At 44.0% G+C, this 25,955-nt stretch overlaps 1 protein-coding gene across 1 annotated transcript in view; it reads right to left on the reverse strand.

The window, feature by feature from the left end:
• The window catches only part of EPHX1 (epoxide hydrolase 1), an 89,752-nt gene that overhangs the window by 29,322 nt on the left and 34,475 nt on the right, over positions 1-25,955 (reverse strand). Inside the window, exons 2-6 of the mRNA XM_040351373.1 lie at positions 24,580-24,764; positions 20,256-20,436; positions 10,655-10,882; positions 8,172-8,301; positions 2,751-2,965 (exon numbers count right to left, since the gene is read on the reverse strand). Coding sequence (XP_040207307.1) covers positions 2,751-2,965; positions 8,172-8,301; positions 10,655-10,882; positions 20,256-20,436; positions 24,580-24,759 — 934 coding nt within the window. The 5' untranslated portion in view covers positions 24,760-24,764. The remainder of the gene's footprint in view (positions 1-2,750; positions 2,966-8,171; positions 8,302-10,654; positions 10,883-20,255; positions 20,437-24,579; positions 24,765-25,955) is intronic.

Here is a 25,955-nt window from a genome sequence, read left to right on the forward strand (position 1 = left end):
GCTGCCTTTTTATCATCTCTCCTCCCTGTATGGCCCCACCCCAGGCCATCCCAGGAAGTCTATATTAACTGTTGCACTGCAGGTCTGCTTTGCTGTTCAACTTTGTTTGTTAGCTTGTTCCTGTCAGCAGTGTTCTGCGTTTACCTTTCTATGTACCGATTTTGGCTCTTGTCTGCCTGTTGCCCCGATCTCAACTTACCCATCACCATCCCTTGTGTCCTCAGTGACTGCTTCCCGTCTCTCCCTATGGAGCATGACCTGGGGGACCCCAGGGGCAGCGACCTAGATCCAGTTGCAGCGAAGGTCATCCTCACCACTAGAGGCTCTGGGGAACACCTGCTGGACCTTAGACTCCGCGCCCTGGGGAATCTTGGGTTCACGTTTCCTGTCCATCCGCAGCAGTCTGCTATTGGGTTCACTACCTTGCGGTGCATCCCTGTCTCTATCGGGGTGCATTTGTCACCTGGCCACAGGTGACCTGACACTGTCCCATACCTACCATATCATCATTTAAACATCTGGGGATTTACATTACCTCTAACATAATGGACTATTGCTGCCTCAATATACTTTATTTACTATCCAGGTTTAGAGATAGGGTGAACACCTGGAGTAAATTGCATCTGTCAGTAGCAGGTAGGGTCAATTTAATTAAAATGATTCTGATGCCCCAACTACTGTATCCCATTGCACAACTCACCAGTGGTAGTCCCCTTAAAAACTTTTAGAATAATTTAATTGATCTTTAGAACCCTGAATAAACTGCAACATCTAACTGGCATGCTTTCCGCCCACCCTGTTGCTCTTCTAGTCCGCTATTATCAGCTACCCTAATTATGTTAAGATGTACGGGAGCTGACTCTATCCCTAATGGCTTAGAAGCAGGACCGTTAATTAATTCACATAAAACCTTTCCCACCTACAGCCTCCTACACAAAGTATGGAATAAGGCCAAAGAGCTGCAGGAGGTTGAGGGGTTTACAGCCTATAGTCCACACTGGGGAAATAAATCTTATGGGGAACTTTTTAAATTGCAACAGAGTCTCGGATGAAAGGCATATGGGGTGCCTCATTTGAAACACATTTTTCTTCTACCCTTTTTAAGTCTCCAGAAGAAATTTACCTCCCCTCCCATATGCAATTTTATTATTTTCAAATACAGCACGTGGTTAGGACTCAGGGAGATGAGACGCCTTTGACCTTTTCGCCAGTGGGGAGATGCGCTGCAGGTAGTGGTATCTAGCTCCCTAATCTCGCCACAAAAACTATGCCAGTTATACATAGTTTTGAGAGCCCATCTTACACCTGCCAAATTGCATAAAATGGGCTTTATTGCTGACCCCCTGTGTCATAGATGTAAACGAGAAAGAAGTGACCTCATCCACCTTCTCTGGAGATGCCCTAAATTATACCGTTATTGGACAGCTGTCTTGGGTACCCTTAATAGGGTATTGCAATCCTCTGTCCCGCTAGGCTAGACCCTAAATACTGTTTGTTAGGTATGCTAAGCAATCTTATACCGGTGGAGCCCACAAGAGTGGCGATCAATCGTGTCCTCTTATAAGCTCGTAAAGAACTGCTTATTCTCTGGAAATCCCAAGATCAGCCTTCATATCAAATGTGGTTAACACACATGGGCCACCCCCTTATTTTTTTTTAAATACTCGTACCAAAACAGAAGATGCTCAGGAAAGTTTAAAAGGCTATGGGCACCATGGCTTGACACCCCTGAACTTATCCCGTGTGAACTCGTTTAGAAGCGGCTTGTGCAATGTCAAAACAGAGCAGCCTAGTTTTGGTTAGGAGCGCCGCATAACGCATTGGAGGATGTGTGTACTTAAAGTGTAAGCCAACCCACCTATCAATTTCAGGCAAGGAAGCTGCCATCTTGGCCTATGTTTAATCTTCAACTGCCATGATGCTGCACATGTGATCAGTTATGGCACCAGCCATTGGATGGTTTGACAGTTTGGTTGAGAGCACAACCAATGTGACAGTTAGCAATCCCGGCATGCCGGAAATGTAACTGCTTTTTGAAACTGTTAGATCGATGGGTTTACTTCCGCTTTAATACGGTTATATGGGGTACATTCTGTTTGTCAACATTTGGGGTGTGTGTGTGTGTGTGTGTGTGTATTATATATAGATATATATATATATATATATATATATATATATATATATAATATGCTCTAATTATATGTGTCCACAAGTGAATCATCCTCCTGGTAATCTGAATGTAATCCATGGATGACTAACGCTGGTATATGTCTATCTCTGTATCTGTATCTGATATTGTGTTTGTCTTCAGTTCAATAAAGAACCTGTTTGATAAAAAAAAAAAAGGAAAGGAAAGTAATTTGCTGATCTGAACTGAAAGTTCATTTGTACTTCTATATCATATATATTATATAATATCTAAAAAATGGAAAGAAAACAGAAATGTGCTTTATTCTATCAGGTCAATACAGTAACTGCTGCAAATCTGTACCTGTTACATAATTAACAAAATGTTTTAGAATCCAACCCAATGATACTGCTCACAGGTTCCTCACTGCTGCTCTCTACAATAAAGACCTAGTACAGGATAAAACTAAACAGCTCAAGATGTCTGGTGGTGTGCCCTACTGGGATAATGTTTACTGGACACCTGTGTCATAGATAAAATGTGATGGATAAAAATGGATTAGAGGCTGGCATGGAAATTGCCTGTATTCACCAAAGCTGAAGTGGTAAAGGTCTCATCTTACCTGCGGTATCTGGCTTGGTGGCTTGGAGATGCATGTACCCGCTCTCCTTAATGATGTGCCCAACCACCTTCTTCATAAAGGGGAACATTGTTCTCACTTCCAGGTCATTGAAGCCGAATAGCCCTGGGAAATACTGGCCCAGCAAAATGGAGAGGACCACCACAGGCTTAAAGTTGGACACAAACACCATGTTAAGGTGCAGACCCTTAACATTGCTGAAAGAGATTAAACAGAGCTATAATATATATATAAGCATTGGGATGCCTGCCTTTACACACAAATTAACTTTAATGGCATCCCAGTCTTAGTCTGTAGGGTTCAATATTGAGTTGGCCCACCCTTTGCAACTATAACAGCTTCAACTTTGCTGGGAAGGCTGTCCACAGGTTTCGGAAGTTGGTTTAGGAGTGTGTCTATGGAATCTTTGACCATTCTTTCAGAAGCGTATTTGTGAGGTTAGGCACTGATATTGGAGAAGGCCTGGCTCTGAGTTTTTCAGGGGTTTGGCTTGGCCCCTTAGTTCCAGTGAAGGTAACTCTTAAGGCATCAGCATACCAAGACATTTTGAACAATTTCATGCTCCCAACTTTATGGAAACTGTTCGGGGACGGCCCCTTCCTGTTCCAACATGACTGCACACCAGTGCACAAAGTAAGGTCCATAAAGACATGGATGAGTGAGTTGGGGTGGAGGAACTTGACTGACCTCAACCCGATAGAACACTTTTGGGATAAATAAGAGTGGAGACTGCGAGCCAGGCCTTCTCATTCAACAACAGTGCCTGACCTCATAAATGCACTTCTGGAAGAATGGTCAAACATTCCCATAGACACGCTTCTAAACCTTGTGGACAGAAGAGTTGAAGCTGTTATAGCTGCAAAGGGTGGGCCAAATTAATAGTGAACCCTATGGACTAAGGCTGGATTCACACCTATGCATTTGTAATGCTTTTTGCAGATTTGCACTACAGTCCCTTTAAGATGGTTCCCAATGGAACATGTTCTGTAGTGCAAATCTGCAAAATGCAAAAAAGCAATAAAAATACATAGGTGTGAATCAGGCCTAAGACTGGAATGCCATTAAAGTTCATGTGCATGTAAAGGCAGGTGTCCCAGTACTTTTGACAATATAGTATTATGGACATATATATGAGTCAGCCAAGTGACATAAAATATATACTATGGCCCGGATTCACAGACAGCGGTGCACATTTATGCCGCCATAGCGTATCTCCTTTACGCTACGCCGACGCAGCGCAGAGAGGCAAGCACTGAATTCACAAAGCCAGTGCTGGCAAAACTGCGCTGGGTTTCCTAGGCGGAAGCCGGCGTAGGTGGAAGTGGGCGTGAGCCATGCAAATGAGGCGTGACCCCATGCAAATGATGGGCCGAGCGCCAGACATATACGTATAACGAACGGCGCATGCACCGTCCTGTGTATGCATCCCAGTGCGCATGCTCAGAATCACGTCGGAACTACTCCCTAAGATACGTCGGATCACTGCCTACGGCGTGAACGTAACCTACGCCTAGTCATATTCACGACCTACGTAAAACAGGTCGGCTTGTGTTCCCTGGTGCAGCCATTTGCATGGATGCTGCTGAGTTACACCTCCTTTATGGGGCATAACTTTACGCGCACTGCGTCGGACGGACAGACGTGAATCGGCGTATCTCCCTCATTTGCATATGTGAATAGAAAATCAATGGGAGTGCCAAATACGTCCAGTGTAAATATGCGCCCACTCTACGCCGGCGTAGGCAAGTTACGTCGGTCGGATGAAGCCTATTTTCAGGCGTCTCTTAGTTTCTGAGTCCGGCGCATAGATACGATGGCGCATATTTGCCCTTACGCGGCGTATCTGAAGATACGTCGGCGCAAGTGCTTTGTGAATCTGGGCCATTGTTTGCAGTAACAATATAAATAACACCACTTTTTAAATTGATTTAAATTAATCAGCGTCAATGTTTTGTTCAGGCACAAAAGGAGGCAGGAGAAAGGCAATATAGACAAATGATATGCAGCAAACTAGTAACCGGAGGTCGAAAAGTAATGATTTGCTATAATATAAAGAACATTTAAAAAACATTAAGTGTGCCTGAGAAATACCCTGAAAAATTAACCTTTTTTCTCCTGAAAAATATTTGTGCACTTCCTGCAGTCTCATGAGACGTGGGGTGAGATTTGGCGATGTTACTACTCTGCTGCTCACTGCTCACTTTGCTGGAGAGGAAGCTGTAACTGGGAACTTTCAGAACAAGATTATATTATGTGGCTCGGTGCTTCATTCACCTCTACTGTTGCTTCTTAAACTGGTCATACATTGTTGAAATTTTGGTCAGGGTTTGGCCCTGCTGGTCCAGCTCCATTCACAAAAAGTTAAAAGTTCAATCGACTTTTTTCGAAGCAGCCTGAATCCAATCATCCAAAATCCAATAGTTGCAGACAGTAGGAGGCTATACAGTACAATTGCCAAACACCATACATTTACTCTGTATTGTACAATTAAAAAAGGTGCGCTTATAGTGAAAGACTGCAGCACTGAACAAATCCCTGGATTGGCGGAATGTGGTAAATGTGGTATTAAGTATAAAGTGCGCTGTCAAAACTAAATGTATCAGTTCATAGACTATATGCAAATACCAAATGTGTGTAAACAATTGATAAAAAAAAAAGACAAAAAACTTGAAACAAACCAAGTCCTCACATGAAATAAAATTATGAGTGCAAAAAAACTCTAATGCCGCGTACAGACGGTCGTTTTTTGTGATAGAAAAAAACGACGTTTTATGTGATGAAAAAAAAAAACAACGTTTTTCAAACTTCATTTTCAAAAACGATGTAGCATACACACCATCGTTTTTTCCAAAAGCTCTAGCAAAAGCGCTGTTACGTTCAGCACGTACGACGGCACTCTGTTCCATTCAAACTTGCGTCCTAACTTGCTTCTGAGCATGCGCGGGTTTAAAAACGATGTTTTAAACCAGGGCTCGACAAATCCCGGGCGCCAGGTCGCCATGGTGACTAGAAATAGGGCCCTGGCGACTTGGCTTGGAAGGGGGGGCAAAAAAAAAAAAAAATTTTTTTTTTTTTTTTTTTTTTTTTTTTTTTGAGCTGGGGCCATCTGGTGGTGAGCCGTTGGTATTACAAGTTATTACCACCAGATGTGAGCTGGCGCCATCTGGTGGTGGCCGTTGGTATTACAAGTTAAGCATTACAAGTTAAACAGCAATTCTAATGTTGTTTTTCACTATTTTCACTGCCATCTTCTTCCCTCTAATTAGAACCCCCAAACATTATATATATTTTTTATCCTAACACCCTAGAGAATAAAATGGCAAACGTTGCAATACTTTATGTCATGCCGTATTTGCGCAGCGGTCTTACAAGCGCACTTTTTTGGTGAAAAAATTACACTTTTTTTCATTAAAAAAGAAGACAATAGTAAAGTTATCCCCATTTTTTTTTTTATATTATGAAAGATAATGTTACGCCAAGTAAATTCATACCTAACATGTCACGCTTCAAAATTGCGTCCGCTCGTGGAATGCCGACAAACTTTTACCCTTTAAAATCTTCATAGGCGACGTTTAAAAAAAATCTACAGGTTGCATGTTTTGAGTTACAGAAGAGGACTAGGGCTAGAATTATTGCTCTTGCTCTACCAATCGCGGCGATACCTCACATGTGTGGTTTGAACACCGTTTACATATGCGGGCGCTGCTCACGTATGTGTTCGCTTTCTGCGCGCAAGCTCGTTGGGACGGGGCGCGTTTTCTGGCTCCTAACTTTTTTACCTGGCTCCTAGATTCCAAGCAAATTTGTCAACCCCTGTTTTAAACGTTGTTTTGCCCACACACGGTCATTTTTTATGACCCAAAAAACAACGTTTTGAAAAAACGACATACAAAAATTCAAGCATGTTCGAATTTTTTTTTTTGAAGACATAAAACGTCTTTTTGCCCACACACTATCATTTTAAATGACGTTTTTAAAACGTTGTTTTTTTTCATCACAAAAAACGACCGTGTGTACGGGGCATAATGCCCCGTACGCACGATCGGAATTTCCGATGGGATAAAATCCGATGGAATTTTCCGGCGGAATTCCGTTCAAGCTATATTGCATACACACTGTCAAACCAAATTCCGACCGTCCAAAACACGGTGACGTAAAACACTACGACGAGCCGAGAAAAATTAAGTTCAATGCTTCCGAGCATGCTTCAACTTGATTCTGAGAATGCGTGTTTTTTTCTCTCTGTCGGCGTTCCACACAGACGATCGGAATTAAAACATGTACTATTTCTAAACTCCGACGGAAAAAAGTCCGATGGAGCCCACACACGGTCGGAATATCCGATGAAAAAATTCCATCTGACTTTTTGCATCGAAAATAATAGGCAAGCTTAAAATTAATAATTTTCAACTTACCTATTAGGCCGCGTACACACGGTCGGTCAAAACCGGTGAAAACGGACTGAAGGACCGTTTTATCGGTCCAAACCGATGGTGTGTGGGCCCCATCGGTCAGTTATCCTTCGGTCAAAAAAAAGAGAACTTGCTTTAAAACTGAACCGATGGACGCCTAACCGATAGGTCAAAACCAATGGTTAGTATGCAAAAGCATCGGTTAAAAACCCACGCATGCTCAGAATCAAGTCGACGCATGCTTGGAAGCATTGAACTTCATTTTTTTCAGCACGTCGTTGTGTTTTACATCACCGCGTTCTGACCCGATCGGTTATTTCACCTATGGTGTGTAGGCACATCAGACAGCTTCATCGGTTAACCGATGAGAACGGTCCGAAGGATGGACTGATCGCGTGTACAGGGCTTTAGAGGTTTTTTTGCACTCGTAATTTTATTTCATGTCAGCACTCTTGTTTTTCAGACTTTGTTTCATTGGTTTGTTTTAAGTTTTTTTGTAATTTACTCTGTATTGATTGTAAAAACACGGAAGCCCTTGGAAGCTCCACCACGGTCATCCTTGCCGCCCTGATGAAGGTGCAATTGTCTCTTTTGTAATGGACTTTCAGTAAAGCTGATTGTTTGAAGTTCGCATCTCTTTGCAAATAATTCACAGTTCGTCCTTACTCACTAAACAGTAAAGCAAGAAAAAGGCTAATGGCAGGCCTTATAATAGGTGCCTTCAAAACCAAGCCAGCAATGGTAGATCATATACTGTAGGTCTCTACCAGAAAATTTCCTGAAAGGATGTCCATGTACACTACAGCCTCTAAAAAAGGCAACACAACTAATTCCCACACTGCACAATAGGATGTTATTTCCATTCCTGTGGGGAAAATAAAGCATTCACTGTTCAAATTGGAAAGAATATTACAGGAATGTTAACAACTGGTTGGTAAGTGGGCAAAGGTCTGTCATTTTGTACATCCATAAAATGCAAATCGGTTCTTACCTGGGAGCGATCTGGGCAAGGTTTGTACAGACCAAAGCTCCCCAATCCCCACCCTGAGCATAGAAGTCCCGGAATCCCAAACGCTGCATCAACTTATAGAAGATTCGAGCCACAGCCACTGAGTTGCATCCTATCCAGAAATAGAAAACAACAAGATTTGAGGCCCCGTTCACACCTATGCGAATTGGTTGCGGCTTACACCGCATCCAATTTGCATAACATTTTAAAATACATTGATTTTAATGAGGCTGGTTCACATATGTGCGATACATTCGCACTCCGCATTGCCCAAAAAAACGTGTGCGTTTTCTAGGCATTGCGGTGCGAATTGTCTGCACATTATTTTCTATGGGAACGCATCTGATTCGCAGATGTGTTCCGTTCTGAACAGGAATTCTCTCCCTGCTCACTACACTCCCCCCCTCCCCTCCCCCAGGTCAGCAAATCTGTAGCTACAACGCACACGAACGCCGAACAGCTCTGTTATCTCTTTGCAGAGATAACAGAGCTGGAATTTGCACCGCACAAGTGTGAACCCACCCTAAAACATGCAAAAATATATATATTTATCCCTGTGCTGTAAAATAGGAATGAAAGGAAGGGCCGATAACGCAATTTAGGTGTGGATACCACAGCAGTCACTGGTTCCTCCCACTGACCGCCATATCACTTCTGTATCAGCAAGGAGAACGTCTGAACGCTGCCGGGGACCAAAGCGAACTACTCCCACACTACTCATTAAGAAGTGGTAAGTGTATACACTTCTTATTCATGGGAAAGTTTAGCACTGTAGGGGTTTCTTCAAAAAAAATAAAAATTAAAAAGACAAAATAGAAGGTTTTTCTGACTTTAGTGCAGAGATTTCTGAAAATCTCTACTTACGGTAATTTCCTGGGTGCTTGTAGGCAGGTCAAGTCTGCTGTCTCCACTGCAGGTGGCAGAGCAGAGGCAGAGGAGGTCACGAGGAACACAGTTCCGCTATGGTTTTCTGAAGCACTGGGGCAGGGATATGATTTATGACTCTCACGGCCATCTTGGGTGCGGCAGATCTATTCAAGACCCTGGCCCCTGGGTTTGGCATGTATTTTCATGTAAAGGGACAGGATACCCATATGTCAGGGACAGTATTGGGGCAATGAAAGGTTCCAGACGAGGAGGAAAAGCTTAGAGCTTGCAATCTTATGCCACGTACACACGGTCATTTTTCGACATGAAAAAAACGTTGTTTAAAAAAAATGTCATTTAAAATGATCGTGTGTGGGCTTCACATCATTTTTCGGCTTCTGAAAAACGACAATTTTTTTTTCGACCATGCTGCATTTTTTAACGACGTTTTAAACAATGTCGTTTTTCGAGTTGTAAAAAATGGTCGTGTGTGGGCTAAAACGACGTTAAAAACCCGCACATGCTCAGAAGCAAGTTATGAGATGGGAGCACTCGTTCTAGTAAAACTACCGTTCATAATGGAGTAAGCACATTCATCACGCTGTAACAGACAGAAAAGCGCGAATCGTCTTTTACTAACACGGAATCAGCTAAAGCAGCCCCAAGGGTGGCGTCATCCGCATGGAACTTCCCCTTTTTTTTCGATCCACTGTACCTTAGTAATCCTTTATGTTACTGGCCGCTTCCTGTATATGGATTCATCAGGTAGTGTGCGGGTATTCCGTCACTTCCTCGATGCCGCAATGTCTCCTGGGAGTCTCCTGGGAGCTTTTGTCATTGTTCCCAGAAGACATTGCGGAGGTCTGCCGCGAGTTATCGTGGGATTTAGAAAGAAGCAATGTCTCCTGGGAACAATGACAAAAGCTCCCAGGAGACATTGCGGCATAGAGGAAGTGACGGAATACATCAGGTAGTGTGCGGACACTACCTGATGAATCCATATACAGGAAGCGGCCAGTAACAAAGGATTACTAAGGTTCGCCTGCCCCTGACAGTGACTCGAGCTGGGCATCGCCGCTTAGTGAAGGATTGGCTCGGACGGCTCAGCTGCTCTAGTCCTGCAAAGGGAACTGAGTTCTGCTGTGAAAAAAGTGCAGGAACTCCGTTCCCACGCATTCCCGCAGGACTTGAGCCCTGGTTGTACGTCACCACGCTTTGCTAGAGCATTTTAAAAAAAACGATGGTGTGTGGGCAACGTCGTTTTAATGATGAAGTTGGAAAAACGTTGTATTTTCTACATGCCGAAAAACTTCGTTTAATTTCATGCTGAAAAATGATCTCGTGTACGCGGCATTAGAGTTCACAATCTTTACGAGACAACCAGGTAGCATTCTACCCCACAAGGCAGACGCTGTCAGTGAGTGCTCCCGGTTGGGTCCTCTCCCACGGGGTTTGTGAATGGATTTTCCTTTACTACGATACAAGTTCTACTTATTGCACCTGGACTGTGTGCAACTTATTATCGTGCAGAACGTTGTACCCACCCACATGCTGCTCTCTGAAAGTTGAAGAGAAACAATAGGGAAGCCGAACTGTACCTTGTTTATGTGATGCCTCAGAAAACCCATAGCCTGGGATGGATGGGCAGATGACCTCAAAAATATGCTCATCGCTGAGACCATGGCTGGCAGGATCAGTCAGAAGGGGGATTATCTTGTAGAACTCGTAGAAGGATCCAGGCCATCCATGGACCATAATAAGGGGCTTGGCTCTTCTACCAGCTGGGAGGTTCGTTGGCTTTGCGTGAAGAAAATGAATGTCGAGCCCTGGAGAAACAGAAAGCAATTTTACAGCTAAAGAAATACATCTAATTTGATTTTAAATTGGGCAGTTTTAGAAAATCATAGCGTTAGCCAAAAATCAAAGAAGCCATTTTTAGTAACATGACATTAAAAATTGGCTTAAAATGTAAGCACTTTTTTGTGTCGCTCTAAGTGCCAAGAGATGCTGCTCAAATGATCCACAACCGAAGGTGGTGCTGCCATCTAAAATACCCATCCCAGCAGCCTAACAAGGTATACTATATGGAGGCGCGCACACCATCAGCTCAAAGTGTATTAAAAAAAATGGAGATTGGCCTTAGCCTCAGCTCTTCCTGAGACTACGTCCCCTGATGCATTTCTATCTGCCTCTGAGGCTTAGTCATATGATACACATTGAACTGACCAGGTGCGTCCCCCTCCATATAATATACCAGTACCTCATTTGGCTTATAATATAGTAATATATATATTTTTTAAAAGCCCAACTCCAGATACAATTTTTGTTTTGGATAGAGTTAGGAAGAGTAATAAACTCTGGCCCGGATTCACATATATTGGCGCATAGTTATGCCGGCGTAGCGTATATCGAATATACGCTACGCCGACGCAGCGCACAGATGCAAGCACAGTATTCACAAAGCACTCGCCCCCAGTCGCTTTTAAAGATACGCTGGGTTTCCTCAGCGCAAGCCAGCGTAGGTGGAAGTGGGCGTGAGCCATGCTAATGAGGCGTGACCCCATGCAAATGATAAGCCAAGCATCATAGAAGTACTTAAAACGAACGGCGCATGCGCCGTCCTGTGGCCGTATCCCAGTGCGCATGCTCAGAATCACGTCAAAACTACTCCCTAAGATACGACGGATCACTGCCTACGACGTGAACGTAACCTACGCCCAGCCCTATTCACGTACTACTACGTAAACGATGTAAAATACGACGGCTGTTCCCTGGTCCATACCTTTGCTTGAGTTGCGCCTCATAGATGGGGAATAACTATACGCCGGACGTAAGCCTTACGCAGACCGCGTATATTATGCGCCAGGCGCAACTACAATCGTTAATCGACGTATCTCCCTCATTTGCATATTTGCAATGAGGCGGCCAGTGTAAATATGCGCCCACAATACGCCGGCGTAGGAAAGTTATGTCGGTCGGATGAAGCCTATTTTCAGGCGTATCTAGTTCTGTGGGCACGGCGCACAGATACGACAGCACATAGTTACACTTACGCGGCGTATATCGAGATACGTCGGCGTAAGTGCTTTGTGAATCCGGGCCTCTGTTTTGTTATATAGATATTCCCCCTACTTCTCTTTTAACCTTTTACTGATCACGTAATGCATATAAATGGTGGAGAACTAAGGTTGGCTTTAAAGGAGTTGTAAAGGAAAAACATTTTTTGGCTAAAATTAATGTCTGCAAGGTAGACAGACAAAATAGTGTAATGATTCTGTTAAAAAACAAGTAAATACCTATTAAATTCCTTCATCTATATCACCTCCAGCGTTCTGGTTTCTGTTCTCTCATTCATTTCCTGGTTTGCGGCGCTCGTTCATGTAAGAACTACATTTCCCAGTATGCATTGCTGCACGCCCAGTAATTCACACCTCCTTGAAGTCTCTAACATGTAGAGAGCGTCCTGCTACACAGATGTAGTTCCCAGGAGGGGGCGAGCACGACACTGACCACCGCAGTAAAGCCTCCTATCACGGTGGTGAGTAACAATCAGACAAGCAGGAAGTGAACAGAACAGAGAAGAAATAGAGCAACTTCTGAGCAAAAACGAACAATGAGGAAGTGAAAAGAGGAATGTCTGCAGGTAAAGGATGCTTATTATGAAAAAAAATGTTTCCTTTACAACCCCTTTAATGCACAGCAGTCAACACAACTAAATCCCCGGAGGCATGAGGGTGTGTGCTGTGATCATCAGCTCTCAGTCAAAGCTTCTGATTCGGAGCCAGTGCGATAGGCTCCCAAACATGTGACCACTGTGAGAGCCAATCCCAACAATGACATGATACAAAAGCCACAAGCATTAAAGCCCACCAAAATGACTTCCAGGAAACAAAATAAAAAGTGAAAATAAACTCTTCCCACTCTGTCCAAAACATAAAACAAACTAAAAAATTATGGTGGGAGTTCTACTTTAACCCATAACACATACGCTAACCTCTCCCTAACACTCTGGGCTAAACATATACAAGAGGCATGTGTATTCCTACTTTAAAGTCTACTTTTCTAGCCATTTCTATTAAAGCAATATTAAACCCAAAAACACAAAAAAAAACAAAAAATGTAAATGTATTGCAGCTAACCAATCATTAGGCTTTTTTCCCCCTGTTTTTACCTGATGCCTGGGCCAGTAATGCGTACACACGATCGGTTAAACCGATGAGAATGGTCTGATGGACCGTTTTCATCGGTCCAAACCGATCGTGTGGGGGCGCCATCGGTTTTTTTAACCATCGGTGGAACTGCGGTGGAGAGTCCCCCCCACAGCTCTGTACAGGCTATATACTTCACGGTGATGATGTCACTGCTACTTTTATAAATGTATTTATGGATTAGTAAAGACGTGTGGTGCACATAACGTGGATGTTTTCCTTTGTGGCTAATGATTATATTTTCAGCAATATTTTTTGTGCCCTGAACACGTGGCTTGAAAAATGGGTACTTACCATAACAGCTTCAAAAGTGTCCCACAAACAGTCCTCACAGTCCCTGCACTAGATATCTCAGCACCAATCACAAATGATTTTCTGTCATTCATTGGCCCCTGATGCACCCTGGCACTTACAACTGGACAGCGATTAACCCCACGTCAGCTGGACTGTAAGGAATGTGTGTCTGGTCTAAAACCGTTCACAAGGCGCCAGTATTTATCAGCTGCAATTCATGGAACACACAAATACCGTTATACAAACATATGCGACATCCAAAACCAACAGTGAGTCCGAACTGTGAAATCACTCAGATTACATTTTTCAGCACCATAACGTGACATTTCACCAAGGCGTCTGGGGGCCCCTGGAAAACTGTTGGGGGGGGAAAACAGCAAAGCAAGACTTTTCCAAGTATCGAAAGGCATAGTTTATAATTAGTCAGTTCATCCAAAACAAGATGGACAGATATGGGTGGATGATGATGTGTCAAGTTATTCTTTGGATTTTCATATCTGTGTGTTAGGCTTCATGTACCCTAGCAGCCCCTAGACTTGAGTTTAGGAGCCTTTGTACGCTTTTTTGCCAAAGCTCCTAAACTAAAAGCCCGTCAATGTACACATAGGGCTAGATTCATAGAGAGTTACGCCGGCGTATCTACTGATACGCCGTCGTAACTCTGAATCTACACCGTCGTAAATTTAAGCGTATTCTGGAAACCAGATACGCTTAAATTAGGCTAAGATATGAGCGGCGTAAGACTCCTACCCCGTCGTATCTTAGGGTGAGTGAGTGAGTGAGTAACTTGTATAGCGCAACAAATGCGAACTTAATCGCCTCAAGGCGCTTTGCATCCAGTGTCGTACAGGTCCTTCAGAAGAGGTGGGTCTTTAGTTTTTTCCTAAAAGCCCGATGGTTTTCTTCCAAGCGGATGGTAGTGGGTAGAGTATTCCAGAGCCGTGGTCCTAGGACTGCAAATCTACGTTCTCCCTTAGATTTGTAGCGAGATTTAGGGATTTGGAGAAGGTTTTGGTTGGTTGACCGGAGCATGCGCTTGGTGACGTAGGGTTTTATTTTCTCACTTAAGTATTGAGGAGCGTTACCTTGTGTACATTTGTGCGTGAGGCAGAGTGTCTTGAATGTCACCCGGTCCTGTACGGGCAGCCAGTCTGGCTGCCATGTTCTGGACGACTTGTAGACGTGAAATCTGGTATTTCGGAAGTCCTAAGTATATATATATATATATATATATATATATATATATATATATATATATATATATATATATATATATATATATATATATATATACACATACATATTTACGCTGGCCGCTAGGTGGCGCTTCCGTCGTAGAATATGCAAATGACCTAGATACGCCGATTCACAAATGTACGTACGCCCGGCGCTATTTTTTTACGTCGTTTACGTTAGGCTTTTTCGGCGTAAGGTTGCTCCTGCTATTATGAGGCGTACGCAATGTTAAGTATGGACGTCGTTCCCGCATCGAATTTTTAATTTTTTATGTCGTTTGCGTAAGTCGTTCGCGAATAGGGCTGGACGTAATTTACGTTCACGTCGAAAGCAATGACGATTTGCGGCGTAATTTCGAGCATGCGCACAGGGATTCTTTCACGAACGGCGCATGCGCCGTTCGTAAAAAAACGTAAAATACGCGGGTCACCATTAATTTAAATAAAACACGCCCAACAGTTCTTTATGAATACGGAACTTGCGCCCTAAATTACGGCGGCGTAACGTATCGGAGATACGTTACCCCCGCACTAAATTACGCAGGGCTACCTGAATCTAGCCCTAAAGCTTAGTTTAAGAGCTGCTGTAGTTAGGTGAGGTTAAACCTCCCTCACCTGAATGCAGAAAAATTGCATTCGGGATAGAAAAGTTTTGACCGCCGGCCGCGGTAAACGCAAACCGCAGCAAATGCAGGCAGGGTGTACATGAAGCCTTACAAAGGTTAGGTCTCCATAACCGTATTTCCTGGCTTTGTCTCCTGTATTGCAGACACCATCATATAAATAATTTTTCTAATTTTGATAACTTTTTTGTAGGGTGATTTACTTTCACGTTATATCTCTAAAACAAAACAGGAAGTAAAAGGAAATTTCTCCAAAGTGTGGAAAGTTTTAGAAGTTATCCTTGTAAAAGTTGTATATTTTGGAACATTGATACTGTCTATTTGTTCTATGGTCATTGTCACCCAAATAAAATGTGATGAGAAATCCAAAATGTTATTGTTTCAGAATTTGGGTGGTGAAGAGCTGGAGTCCAAATCTGAACTTTCAGTAACATGCATGGTCAGGGGTCAGGCTAGACTGACAATTCCGCAAGTGCAACAAGTCCCGCAGCCGCCCCTGGAGGGGGGTGCATCAGTGTCGCTATGCTGCACTGCCCAGAAGAAAAGCCCACCAGTTGCCACCGAGTTACAGGTACCTTAAATTCTGAGTAGCCCACTGGCTGACCGAAAGAATTCTAACCATGTGTACCCAGCTTTAGACTACAGTTATTTTCAAACACCCTGCACATCTGTAACAGGTACGCGGAGGTGATACAATGAAAATCAAGGCCCAGATCTGGCCATGGGGCAAACACAAGGCTCACCAAAATGGTGTCATCTGAAGTGGAGCTGAGAACTTGAAGGAGGGTGAGGGGGGCTTTGGAGAGGCAACCTGTAAAGGGGGAATCAACAGTATAGGGAGTTGTAAAGGCAGATTTTTTTTTCTATCTTAATACATTCTATGCATTAGGATAAAAAGCCTTCTGTGTGTAGCAGCCGCCCTAATACTTACCTGAGGCCCCTCTCTGTCCAGCAATGTCCAGGATTATCTCAGCCGTCCGTGATTCTCCTTTCTGATTGGCTGAGACACAGCAGCGGTGTCATTGGCTCCCGCTACTGTCAATAAAAGTGAGCTAGCCAATCAGGGGAGAGAGGGGTGGAGGCAGCGCTGAGGCGGGGCACCATGTGTAAATGGACACAGGGAGCTGCGACTCAGCTAGGGTGCCCCCATAGCAAGCTCCTTGCTATGGTGGCACTGAACAGGAGGGAGGAGCCAGGATTACAGAAGAGGGACCCTAGAAAAGGGCTGCTCTGTGCAAATCCACTCCAACAAAGCAGGTAAGTGTAACATATTTATTATTTTTATTAGGGACTTAAAACTAGACTTTACAATGATTTTAATGTGCACATTGCTATTTATATGGCAGCCATGCTGGATCTTTTGATCTCACTGTTAGAGGAGGCTCTCTTTAACGTGAACCTCTCAGTGACCTAGAAGGCCAAAAAAGTAAATCTTTGAGCCCCAAGTGAGTGAATTTGCCTAGGTTGAGATTATATAACGCTGCTGCAGGCAAGAGGAAGCATTTCCTCAGTCTCCTCTTATCAGTAATAAGATTGCAATTTTGTAACAAGTCAGGTGAGAGGCTGCAGCAGGGGATTGATCTATGTCAGACATTTGTGAACACAGTAAAGAACTGCAGGGGCACCAGTATCTACATGAGCGTGTCATCTCTGCACCAGCATCTCAGTCCAGGAAGTGGACGCTGACTCTGGCTAATGCCTGAACAAAGATGGCGACTTCCTTCTGGACAGAAAAGCAGATGGAGGCATTGTCTGGGGGGGGGAAGTACTGTAAAGCCCTGTACACATGACCGGGAATCCCATCGGGAAAGAAAAATGTTGGTTTTCCCGACGGGATTCATGGCAGGCTTGCCCTGAAAAGCCGCGTATACACACGGCCACACAAAAACCCACCGTTCTTTTAACTGGCAAGAACGCGGTGACGTCATTGACTAGGATGATCTTGCTACACCCCAGACTAACGTTGTATGCTACCGCGCATGCGTCGACGTGTTATCGAGCATGCACGGTTTTTCTACACTCAGATAAGCATACAGACGACCGGTTTTCTCGGCAGGAAACACTCAGCCGGGAATCCCGACAGGGAAATAGGGTGCAGGGTTCTCCATTTTCCCGTCGGGATTACTGCCTGTTTTCCTGTTGGGAAAACTGCTAGGGAGCATACACACAGCCGGGATTCCCGGCCAAAGACTCTCCTGGCAGTTTTCCTGCCGGGAAAACCGGTCATGTGTACGAGGCTTGAGAGGTAATACATACCCAGAAGTGTTACATTTAGATATTATTTAAAATTCTGCATCTAAGGCCCCGTACACACGACCAAACATGTATGCTGAAACTGGTCCGCGGACCAGTTTCAGCATACATGTTTGGTCGTGTGTAGGCGCGAGCGGGCCGAATTCCAGCAAACATTTGCCCGCCGGGCCTTTTCCCAGCGGACAAATATTCCTGGACGTGTTTTAAAACCGTCCGCTGGAATCCTGCCCGCTCGGACATGTACGGTCATCAGTACAGACCTACTGTACATGTCCAAGCGCCCGCCGTCCCTCGCATGCGTCGAATGACTTTGACGCATGCGTGGAAGCCTTTAAATGGCAGGCCCGCCCACGTCATCGCTGCGTCATCGTCGTGGCGGCGAGGCGGACACGCCCCGCGTATTGTTTACGCGCGGACTTCTGTACGATGGTTAGTACAGCCATCGTACAGAAGCCCTCTGGCAGACATGTACGGTGAAAACGGTCCGACGGACCGGTTTCATCGTACAAGTTTGCTCGTTAGTACCCGGCCTAACATATAAATATGAAATATATCTGATGCTAGGTCCACTTTAAGTGTGCAGACAGCTGCCGTGTGACAAATATACACATCAAACGGAGATGACAGGAGAAGCGGCACATATTAAATGTAATTAAGTGTGATCTATTTTTATAAGTCCAGGCCATCTCTAATTCTGGCTGAATCATGTTTAATTAAATTCCTGCATATTTCCCACATGTATTATCCCCCCTGGATGTACAACGAAAAACTAGAGCAAAAGTAACAAATGATAACGGCGAGACAAGCAAGATGATCCGATTACACTCATTAACTTAAATGTCCCGCGTCGCAGCCTATGGACAGCTTAAAGCATCATTTTGGACAAGAATAAAAAAAAAAATTATATTCTGTTAGATATTATTAGGTTAAAGAAAAAAAATATCAGTACAAAAATCTAAATTTTACACAAGCTGTTTTAATTAGTTAAAAATGAACGCTTTCACAATCTGCAGCCTGTGGTTTTCCGAAATTCCAAGGCAATTACATTTTTCTTTCTTGCAACCATGGCAAACAGTACTTTGTACGTACGATATCCCAGAATTTCCATCCTCCTGGGATTGGTTGCCAACTCCTAAAAGTCTATACAGAGCTCAAGGTCAAATTATGAGCATCCTCTGCAACAGAAGTTTTATTTTTGCTAGGATACGTTCAGACTGTCTTGCACAGATCAAGGAAAGCTAGAGCTGCAGCTTTTCCAATTACATTACTTTGATAGATCATGTGATTATAGTCAACCTTTCTACTTCAGTTTTAAAGAGCTGGCAATACATATATACCAGGATCTCCAGAACAAAAAAAAAAAAAAATAATAACAATAATAATGTTATAAAAAAAAAAAAAAAGCTATAAGCATGTTTGAGGCTGGGTTTACACTAGTGCGATGTGAGAACCCTGCGAATCCACTGTGGGTTCCTGCATCGCACCCGACTTGCACCGCAGTTCACACTGCCATATGCAAACTGCTGGGGAGTGTCATACAATGTTAACGACACCCCCATTTTATCTTGCATATCGCACTGCGAACTGTCAGTTCGGACATGAATTGGATCGCATGGGTGTGAACACCCATGCGATCCGGTTCTGGTGCGGACCAAAAAAAGGGTCCTGTGCGAATTTAGTCCGAATGTGATGCGATTTCAGCCATACTATCTGTATGGCTGAAATCGCATTGCACGGACATCACATGCGATTTTGCACCACGCAGCACTGTGAACCGGCCCTAAAACCTTGAATTTTTTTAACAATCTTTCTTATTACTGAAATATTGTAAAAAAAAATAAAAAAAAAATAGTAGATTTGTAAACAATGCTGCAGAAAACATGACAGCTTGATCACAAACATAATGCAGAGAGCGAATCAGTGTGGCTTTTGCCTTGTAATAGCTATGAACTAATCATAGCCGCCGATTGCATCTCTTCAGTAACTGAGCGTTGGGTCATATGACGGTTGGCGGTAGGCAAGTAGTTAAATTCAGGAGCACTGCAGCATCATAGTCCCCCCATCACATGAACCTGCATGAAGTAGATGGCATGATCTATGAAGTTATTGTGGAACTTTGCAGAGGTACAGTCAGGGGCGGACTGACCATTGAGGAACTTGGGCACTGCCCCATGCCACTAGAGAGCCCCATCAGGGTTGCCAGGCTCATTAAAACCAGGCACAGTATGTATAAATCTGTGTTTTTTTTACATCTGTCCCTGATATGTCCAAAACAGACATGCTTTTGATGTGAAAATCCTGAGATTTTAGCTGCCCCGCCTCTGTAATGCCTCCTGGCATGGTGGCCATCTGTAAGCCCGGGGGGGGGGCCCCATAATCTTCTATTGCCCGGGGCCCCATGAGTTGTCAGTCCGCCCCTGGGTACAGTATATGTTGTTTTTTAAAGTGAGGCCACTTAACTAATATAAACTTTGAAGAATGTTAAAAAAATGTGACCAAAAACAAATAGTCCTTTTCGATTCTCGGGCTAACCTTAGCAGTCTTCTGATATGTTCATGTATCTGCTCTTTACCACACTTGGCATACCTTCAATTTTGGTCTTAAATTGTGGGTATTGGTTGAGAACTTCCAGTTGTTTCCTCCAATCAAATTTATTTCTCCAGTAAGACACCACTTTCCGCAGGTGGATGGAGTTGAAGCCATAGTTGAAGCGACTTCCCTCCAGTGGCTCCGTGAAACGCGTCTGATCTATCCGGTGGAACAAATCCTGCAAAAGACATATAGAAGCTTTAAGAAGTGAAAAATAACAAATTAAAGGGGACCTATTGTCATACTTATTCATCTTGTTTTACTGAACCAATAATGTTAACCTGCCTGGCGGTATTCCCGAGTCTGACTCGGGGTTAGATTTTCATGCTGTGAGCGGTAACCCCGAGTCAGACTCGGGCTCGCCTCGCTGGATCCACAGGGAGTGTTTACTTACCTTGACCCTGGATCCAGCGATGCCACCGCGCTGTGTGAGCGAGCGGGACCTCGCTCGATTCACACAGCGTCCTCCTGTGCCGCCGATCTCCGTTCCCTGCGACGTTACGACGCACGGGAGCGGAGAACGGTGCCAAATTCAAAAAACTAAACAAACACTATACATACAGTATACTGTAATCTTATAGATTACAGTACTGTATGTAAAAAAAGACACACCCCCCTTGTCCCTAGTGGTCTGTCCTGTGCCCTACATGTACTTTTATATAATAAAAACTGTTCTTTCTCCCTGCAAACTGTAGATTGTCCATAGCAACCAAAAGTGTCTTTTTATGTCAAAAATGGTTTTAGAGCAGCTAGAAAACAGCGATAATAAATTATAATCACTTGCAGAATTGAGCGATAGCGATTTGTGGGGAAATACGTCATAAAAAAATAAAAGTAATGACAGCGACAATTCTGCAACTGAGCAAATTTCAGTGATTTTCATTTGATTACATTATTGAATAATTTTTATTATAATTATATTATTATTTGTTATAATTATTTATAATTATTTATTATATTATAATTTATAATTTTTTTTTAAAAAAAAATGTCATACCCGGGATGCCTATTAGAATCTTGTTTGGTCAGATTTAAGTGAGTTATTTCTAAAAATTACAGGCCTACAGTACAAATCACCAAATTTCCTTGCAAATAATGGTAACGCTTTCAGCACCTTTTTTCTGAAAGAATCATACCGCCAGGGAGGTTAAAAGAGGTTTCAAGACTGCTGGAAGAAATGTCAACAATATTCAATATGATGATGACACTTCACTCATAGCTGAAAACTGAGAAGATTTGAGGTAAAGAACAATGAAAATATGGAGAGACAGAGCATTCTGGAGAACAACTTCCACTGTGGTCACCAGGGGTCAATGTCAACTTGATGGCATTTAAAGGATAGGGAAACCCCCCCCCCCCCCCCCTAATAAATCATTATACCTACCTAGATCTAACTCCAAGAGGGCCAAAAGCATCTTTCACACCTCTCTGGCTGATTCTTGATCTGACGTGTGCTCCAGCAATAGGCAGGTCAGGCAGCTGCCTAGGGCGCCAGGGTAGTGGGCCGGCGAAATCCAGTCACTCGCTGGGGATTTGGATTTTTAAAATACCTGTCCCTCCAGCAGGCAAACTAAAACTTCCACCCTATGCCCCATAGAAGAGAGGGCACAGCATGGAAGCTTTAGTTTGCCTGCGAGGATCGGAATGCAAAGCTGAGGAAGGGATCCTGGTGTCCAGTGAGCAGAGGAGGGGCCAGGCTGCACAGGAGGGGCGGGGCTTGCCATGCACGGCTCTCCCGGAGGCTCTCTGTCTGTCTGCTCTCCTGTCATCCATTAAAGGGGGGCCTGTGTGTGTGCGGGCACCGATCACATGTCACCAATCTACTGAGAGGGTACTGAACTGCTCAGGAGAGCACCTGTCTATTTACTACCCTAGCCTGTCCATATACTTCCCTAGCCTGCCCATATACCTGCGGACCACGGCTGGCGTGAGGAAGCGAGACAGTTGTAGCCACTATTTCTCTTCAAGCCGGGTCCAGAGGCGCAGGTACGGTCCACAGCTGAAGAAATAGGTAGAGAGACACTACATAAATCTCCACCCTGCCACCTCCACCGTATACATGGCCAGGGCAAAGGGGGTGGAGCAGTGTTGCCAACCGTCCGTATTTTGACAGACAGTTCGTAAAAACGGGCACTTTTTCCCCCCGTTCGTAAATGTCCTTGGTTGCGGGAATGTGCCATTAAAAATAGCCGAGATTGGTTCGGCTTGGAACTGCGCATGGAGATTGGAGGCAGGGGGTGATTGGAGGTAATGGGTGATGGTGGCTGCGGTGGCACCGCAGAGGGGGATGGAGGCAGGGGGAGATTGGCGGCAGGGGGTGTTGGTGGCAGGGGGTGATTGGAGGCAGCAATTAGCTCTCGCATGACTGTGGTGACTAATTGCGGGGAGGATCAGAGACAGTCCCCAAAGGGACCCCAGAAGACATGGATCGGGGCCACTTTGTGCAAAACGAACTGCACAGTGGAGGTAAGTATGACATGTTTGTTATTTAAAAAAAAAAAAAAAAATCCTTTAGTAACGCTTTAAATCACATTGCTATTTGCCTAGCGTACTTGTTTGTAGCCTAAATACTGAAATGTGCACCTAAAAATGTAATTTAGTAACTTTTGTAATATGCCAGTAAAAACTTGGCTGCGCCAGTAAATTTCGGGTGCCGTGCCAGTAAATTTCAATCTGCTAGGTTGGCAACACTGGAGTGGAGTCAGGGGTGGAGCCATTGGTGGCAAAATTAGGTTTCGCTTAGGGTGTCAAAAATCCTTGCACCGGCCCTGCGTCTATGCCTGCACAGTTCAGCCCCATAGGCTTCTATGGGACTAGTGGATGGATAGGAGCCAATCTGTCTACCAGCCCAAAAAACATGCAGGTGAGGACATCAAATCAGCTAGCCGACAGAGGGATGTAAAAAATGCCATAAGAGAAGAGGGGCAGGATGTAGGTAGGTATAGCGATTTAAAGTAGTATGAAACCCAAAGCAAATATTTATTATATTGTGGCTTACTAATTCCTAGATGTGGTGGGTGCTTTAGCTTTTTTTTTTTCTTTTCCTTCTTCTATTTTCACCTGGGGATCTGGCCAGTCAGTCTGTTGTTTTTCAAAAGAACAAGCTCTCTACCAGATGTATCAGTTTACAGGAATGAGATAAACAATTTAACACTGACAGGGGTGCTTAGAATGATCAGCTTTTATTTATTAATGTAAAACCTTCACACAAAAAGATGAAAGAAAACTGTTTGCTGTAACTGATTATAAAGTGAGCTGGAGTTTGGTATCAATTCATTTATGTATTTAAATCTGCTAGTACATCTAAGGCCCCGTACACACGACCAAACATGTATGCTGAAACTGGTCCGCGGACCAGTTTCAGCAGACATGTTTGGTCGTGTGTAGGCACGAGCGGGCCGAATTCCAGCAAACATTTGCCCGCCGGGCCTTTTCCCAGCAGACAAATATTCCTGGACGTGTTTTAAAACCGTCCGCTGGAATCCTGCCCGCTCGGACATGTACGGTCGTCAGTACAGACCTACCGTACATGTCCGAGCGCCCGCCGTCCCTCGCATGCGTCGAATGACTTCGACGCATGCGTGGAAGCCTTTAAATGGCAGGCCCGCCCACGTCGCCGCGTCATCATCGCAGCGACGACGCGGACACGCCCCGCATAGTGTTTACGCGCGGACTTCTGTACGATGGTTAGTACAACCATCGTACAGAAGCCCTCTGGCAGGCATGTACGGTGAAAACGGTCCGACGGACCGGTTTCATCGTACATGTTTGCCCGTGTGTACCGGGCCTGACACACTCCTCCCCCCTAGACTGACATAGCTGCTGTCTGTTGTGCCCCCTGTTCTTATCCATCCAGAGTGGGGGCAATGTATGGCAGGAGGCATGTTACTGGCCAGATCACCAGGTGAAAAAAAACTAAAAAGGGAAAAATTAATGCAGCCACCACAACTAATGTTTGGTAAGCTGCAATATATAAAAGAAAAATGAAGTTCAATGCTTCCGAGCATGCGTCGATTTGATTCTGAGCATGCATGGATTTTTCTATTGTTTTTTTATCCATAGGAACATTTTAAAAGATATTCTATTTTTTTTCACCGATGGAAAACAAACCGATGGGGCCCACACACGATCGGTTTGTCCGATGAAAACAGTCCATCGGTCCGTTTTCATCAGACAAACCGATCGTGTGTACAGGGCTTAATACTGGAATGCCATTAAATTTCATGTGCGTGTAAGGCAGGCGTCCCAATACTTCTAGTAATATAGTGTATATGCTCTACTATGTACTTGTCATTAGATACAGCACTTGAAATCAGCTTACATTTAGCTCCTCTTCTGAAGTCTCAATTTTGAAAGGACGGATATCTTCGTTATCATCATCTTGTCTCTGCCCAGGACCCCACCATCCATCTCCCATTGGCAAAGTGTCATCCGTTTTCCTGAAGAAAAAGTGGTAGAGGAGAGCCCCGACCACCAGAGCTCCAACAATTTCTAGAAGCATTTTACCTATAAGAAATAAATCGCACAGTCAGTGGACCTCAGGCCAACTGGTCAAATTGTTTCCATAGACATCGATGCTTCAACTATGCGCCTTAGCTAGTGCCCCATATACACTTCCAACCCATCGTGACACTTTTACTATATACAGGATTCATTTCGAGTTTTAAAAGGCTGGGGATGTTTCAAAATACACGTTTTTGACGCTACTGCTTAACAGTAGCGTCAAAAAGACATCAGGTGTTTTTTTTACTGCCTCTAAACTCCCCTGCATGTTATTCTTTGTGTTCATGCACACATAGGCTTTTAGCGTCGTTTTGTGGCAGAAGAGTTTAGTGGCATAAAAAAAACAAAAAAAAACACTGTCAGGGCGTTCTGGAGCAGCAGCGATTTGGCAGAAAAAAACGCTGACAGCTCCTAAACTCTGCTAGTGACAACCAGTGAATAGCTGGCTGTTAAGAACCACTGAAGTAATTATCTCATATGCATAACACATGATTCTAATAACAAAAGAATCGTGTGTTATGGATATGAGATAATTACTTCAGTGGTTCCTTGTTCAGCTGATTGTTTTGTTAATTGATATGTATATATATACACTTGTGAAACATGTATGTTATTCAGATGATGTTCTAGCCTGAGGAAGGACATTCTTTACTTTGACCGAAAGCTAGCTATTTGCAATATAACATGTAACCTTGTCTATTTTTGGACTCAGAATACATTTTAAGTGCAGCAATCCTTGTTTGAATTCTCTATATATGACCAGCGGGATGGTCGGCTTGTTTTTCACTTTATCTGGAACCGTTGTGCTGCTCACCGCACCTTTCTTGTGTGTGTGTGTATGTATATAATATATATGTATACCAGCCCTCAAAATTTCCACTCGCCTGCTAGCATTTGGCGAGTGGATTTAAGCTGGGGGCGAGTGATGACAGGGTTGCATGACCAATCTCCCTCCAATCTGTGCCTAGCCTACACTTAGAGCCCCGATGAGATTGGCGGCCGAAGAGGAAAGGTGCATGCTCTGGAAAAGTAGTCTGGTGAGCCGCGCACAGGCAGAGCAGTACACAGGTGCTCTCCTTACAATTCTCATTAAGCCATGGGACCTAACAGTATGACCTCTCTGAGCCTGCTCCCCTCCCCCGGGCCCCGACCAATGTAGCTGGAGAGCAGAGAGCAGGGAGCAGGAAGTAATGA

This window comes from Rana temporaria, chromosome 4 (genome assembly GCF_905171775.1).
Source record: "Rana temporaria chromosome 4, aRanTem1.1, whole genome shotgun sequence".
Lineage (NCBI taxonomy): Eukaryota > Metazoa > Chordata > Amphibia > Anura > Ranidae > Rana > Rana temporaria.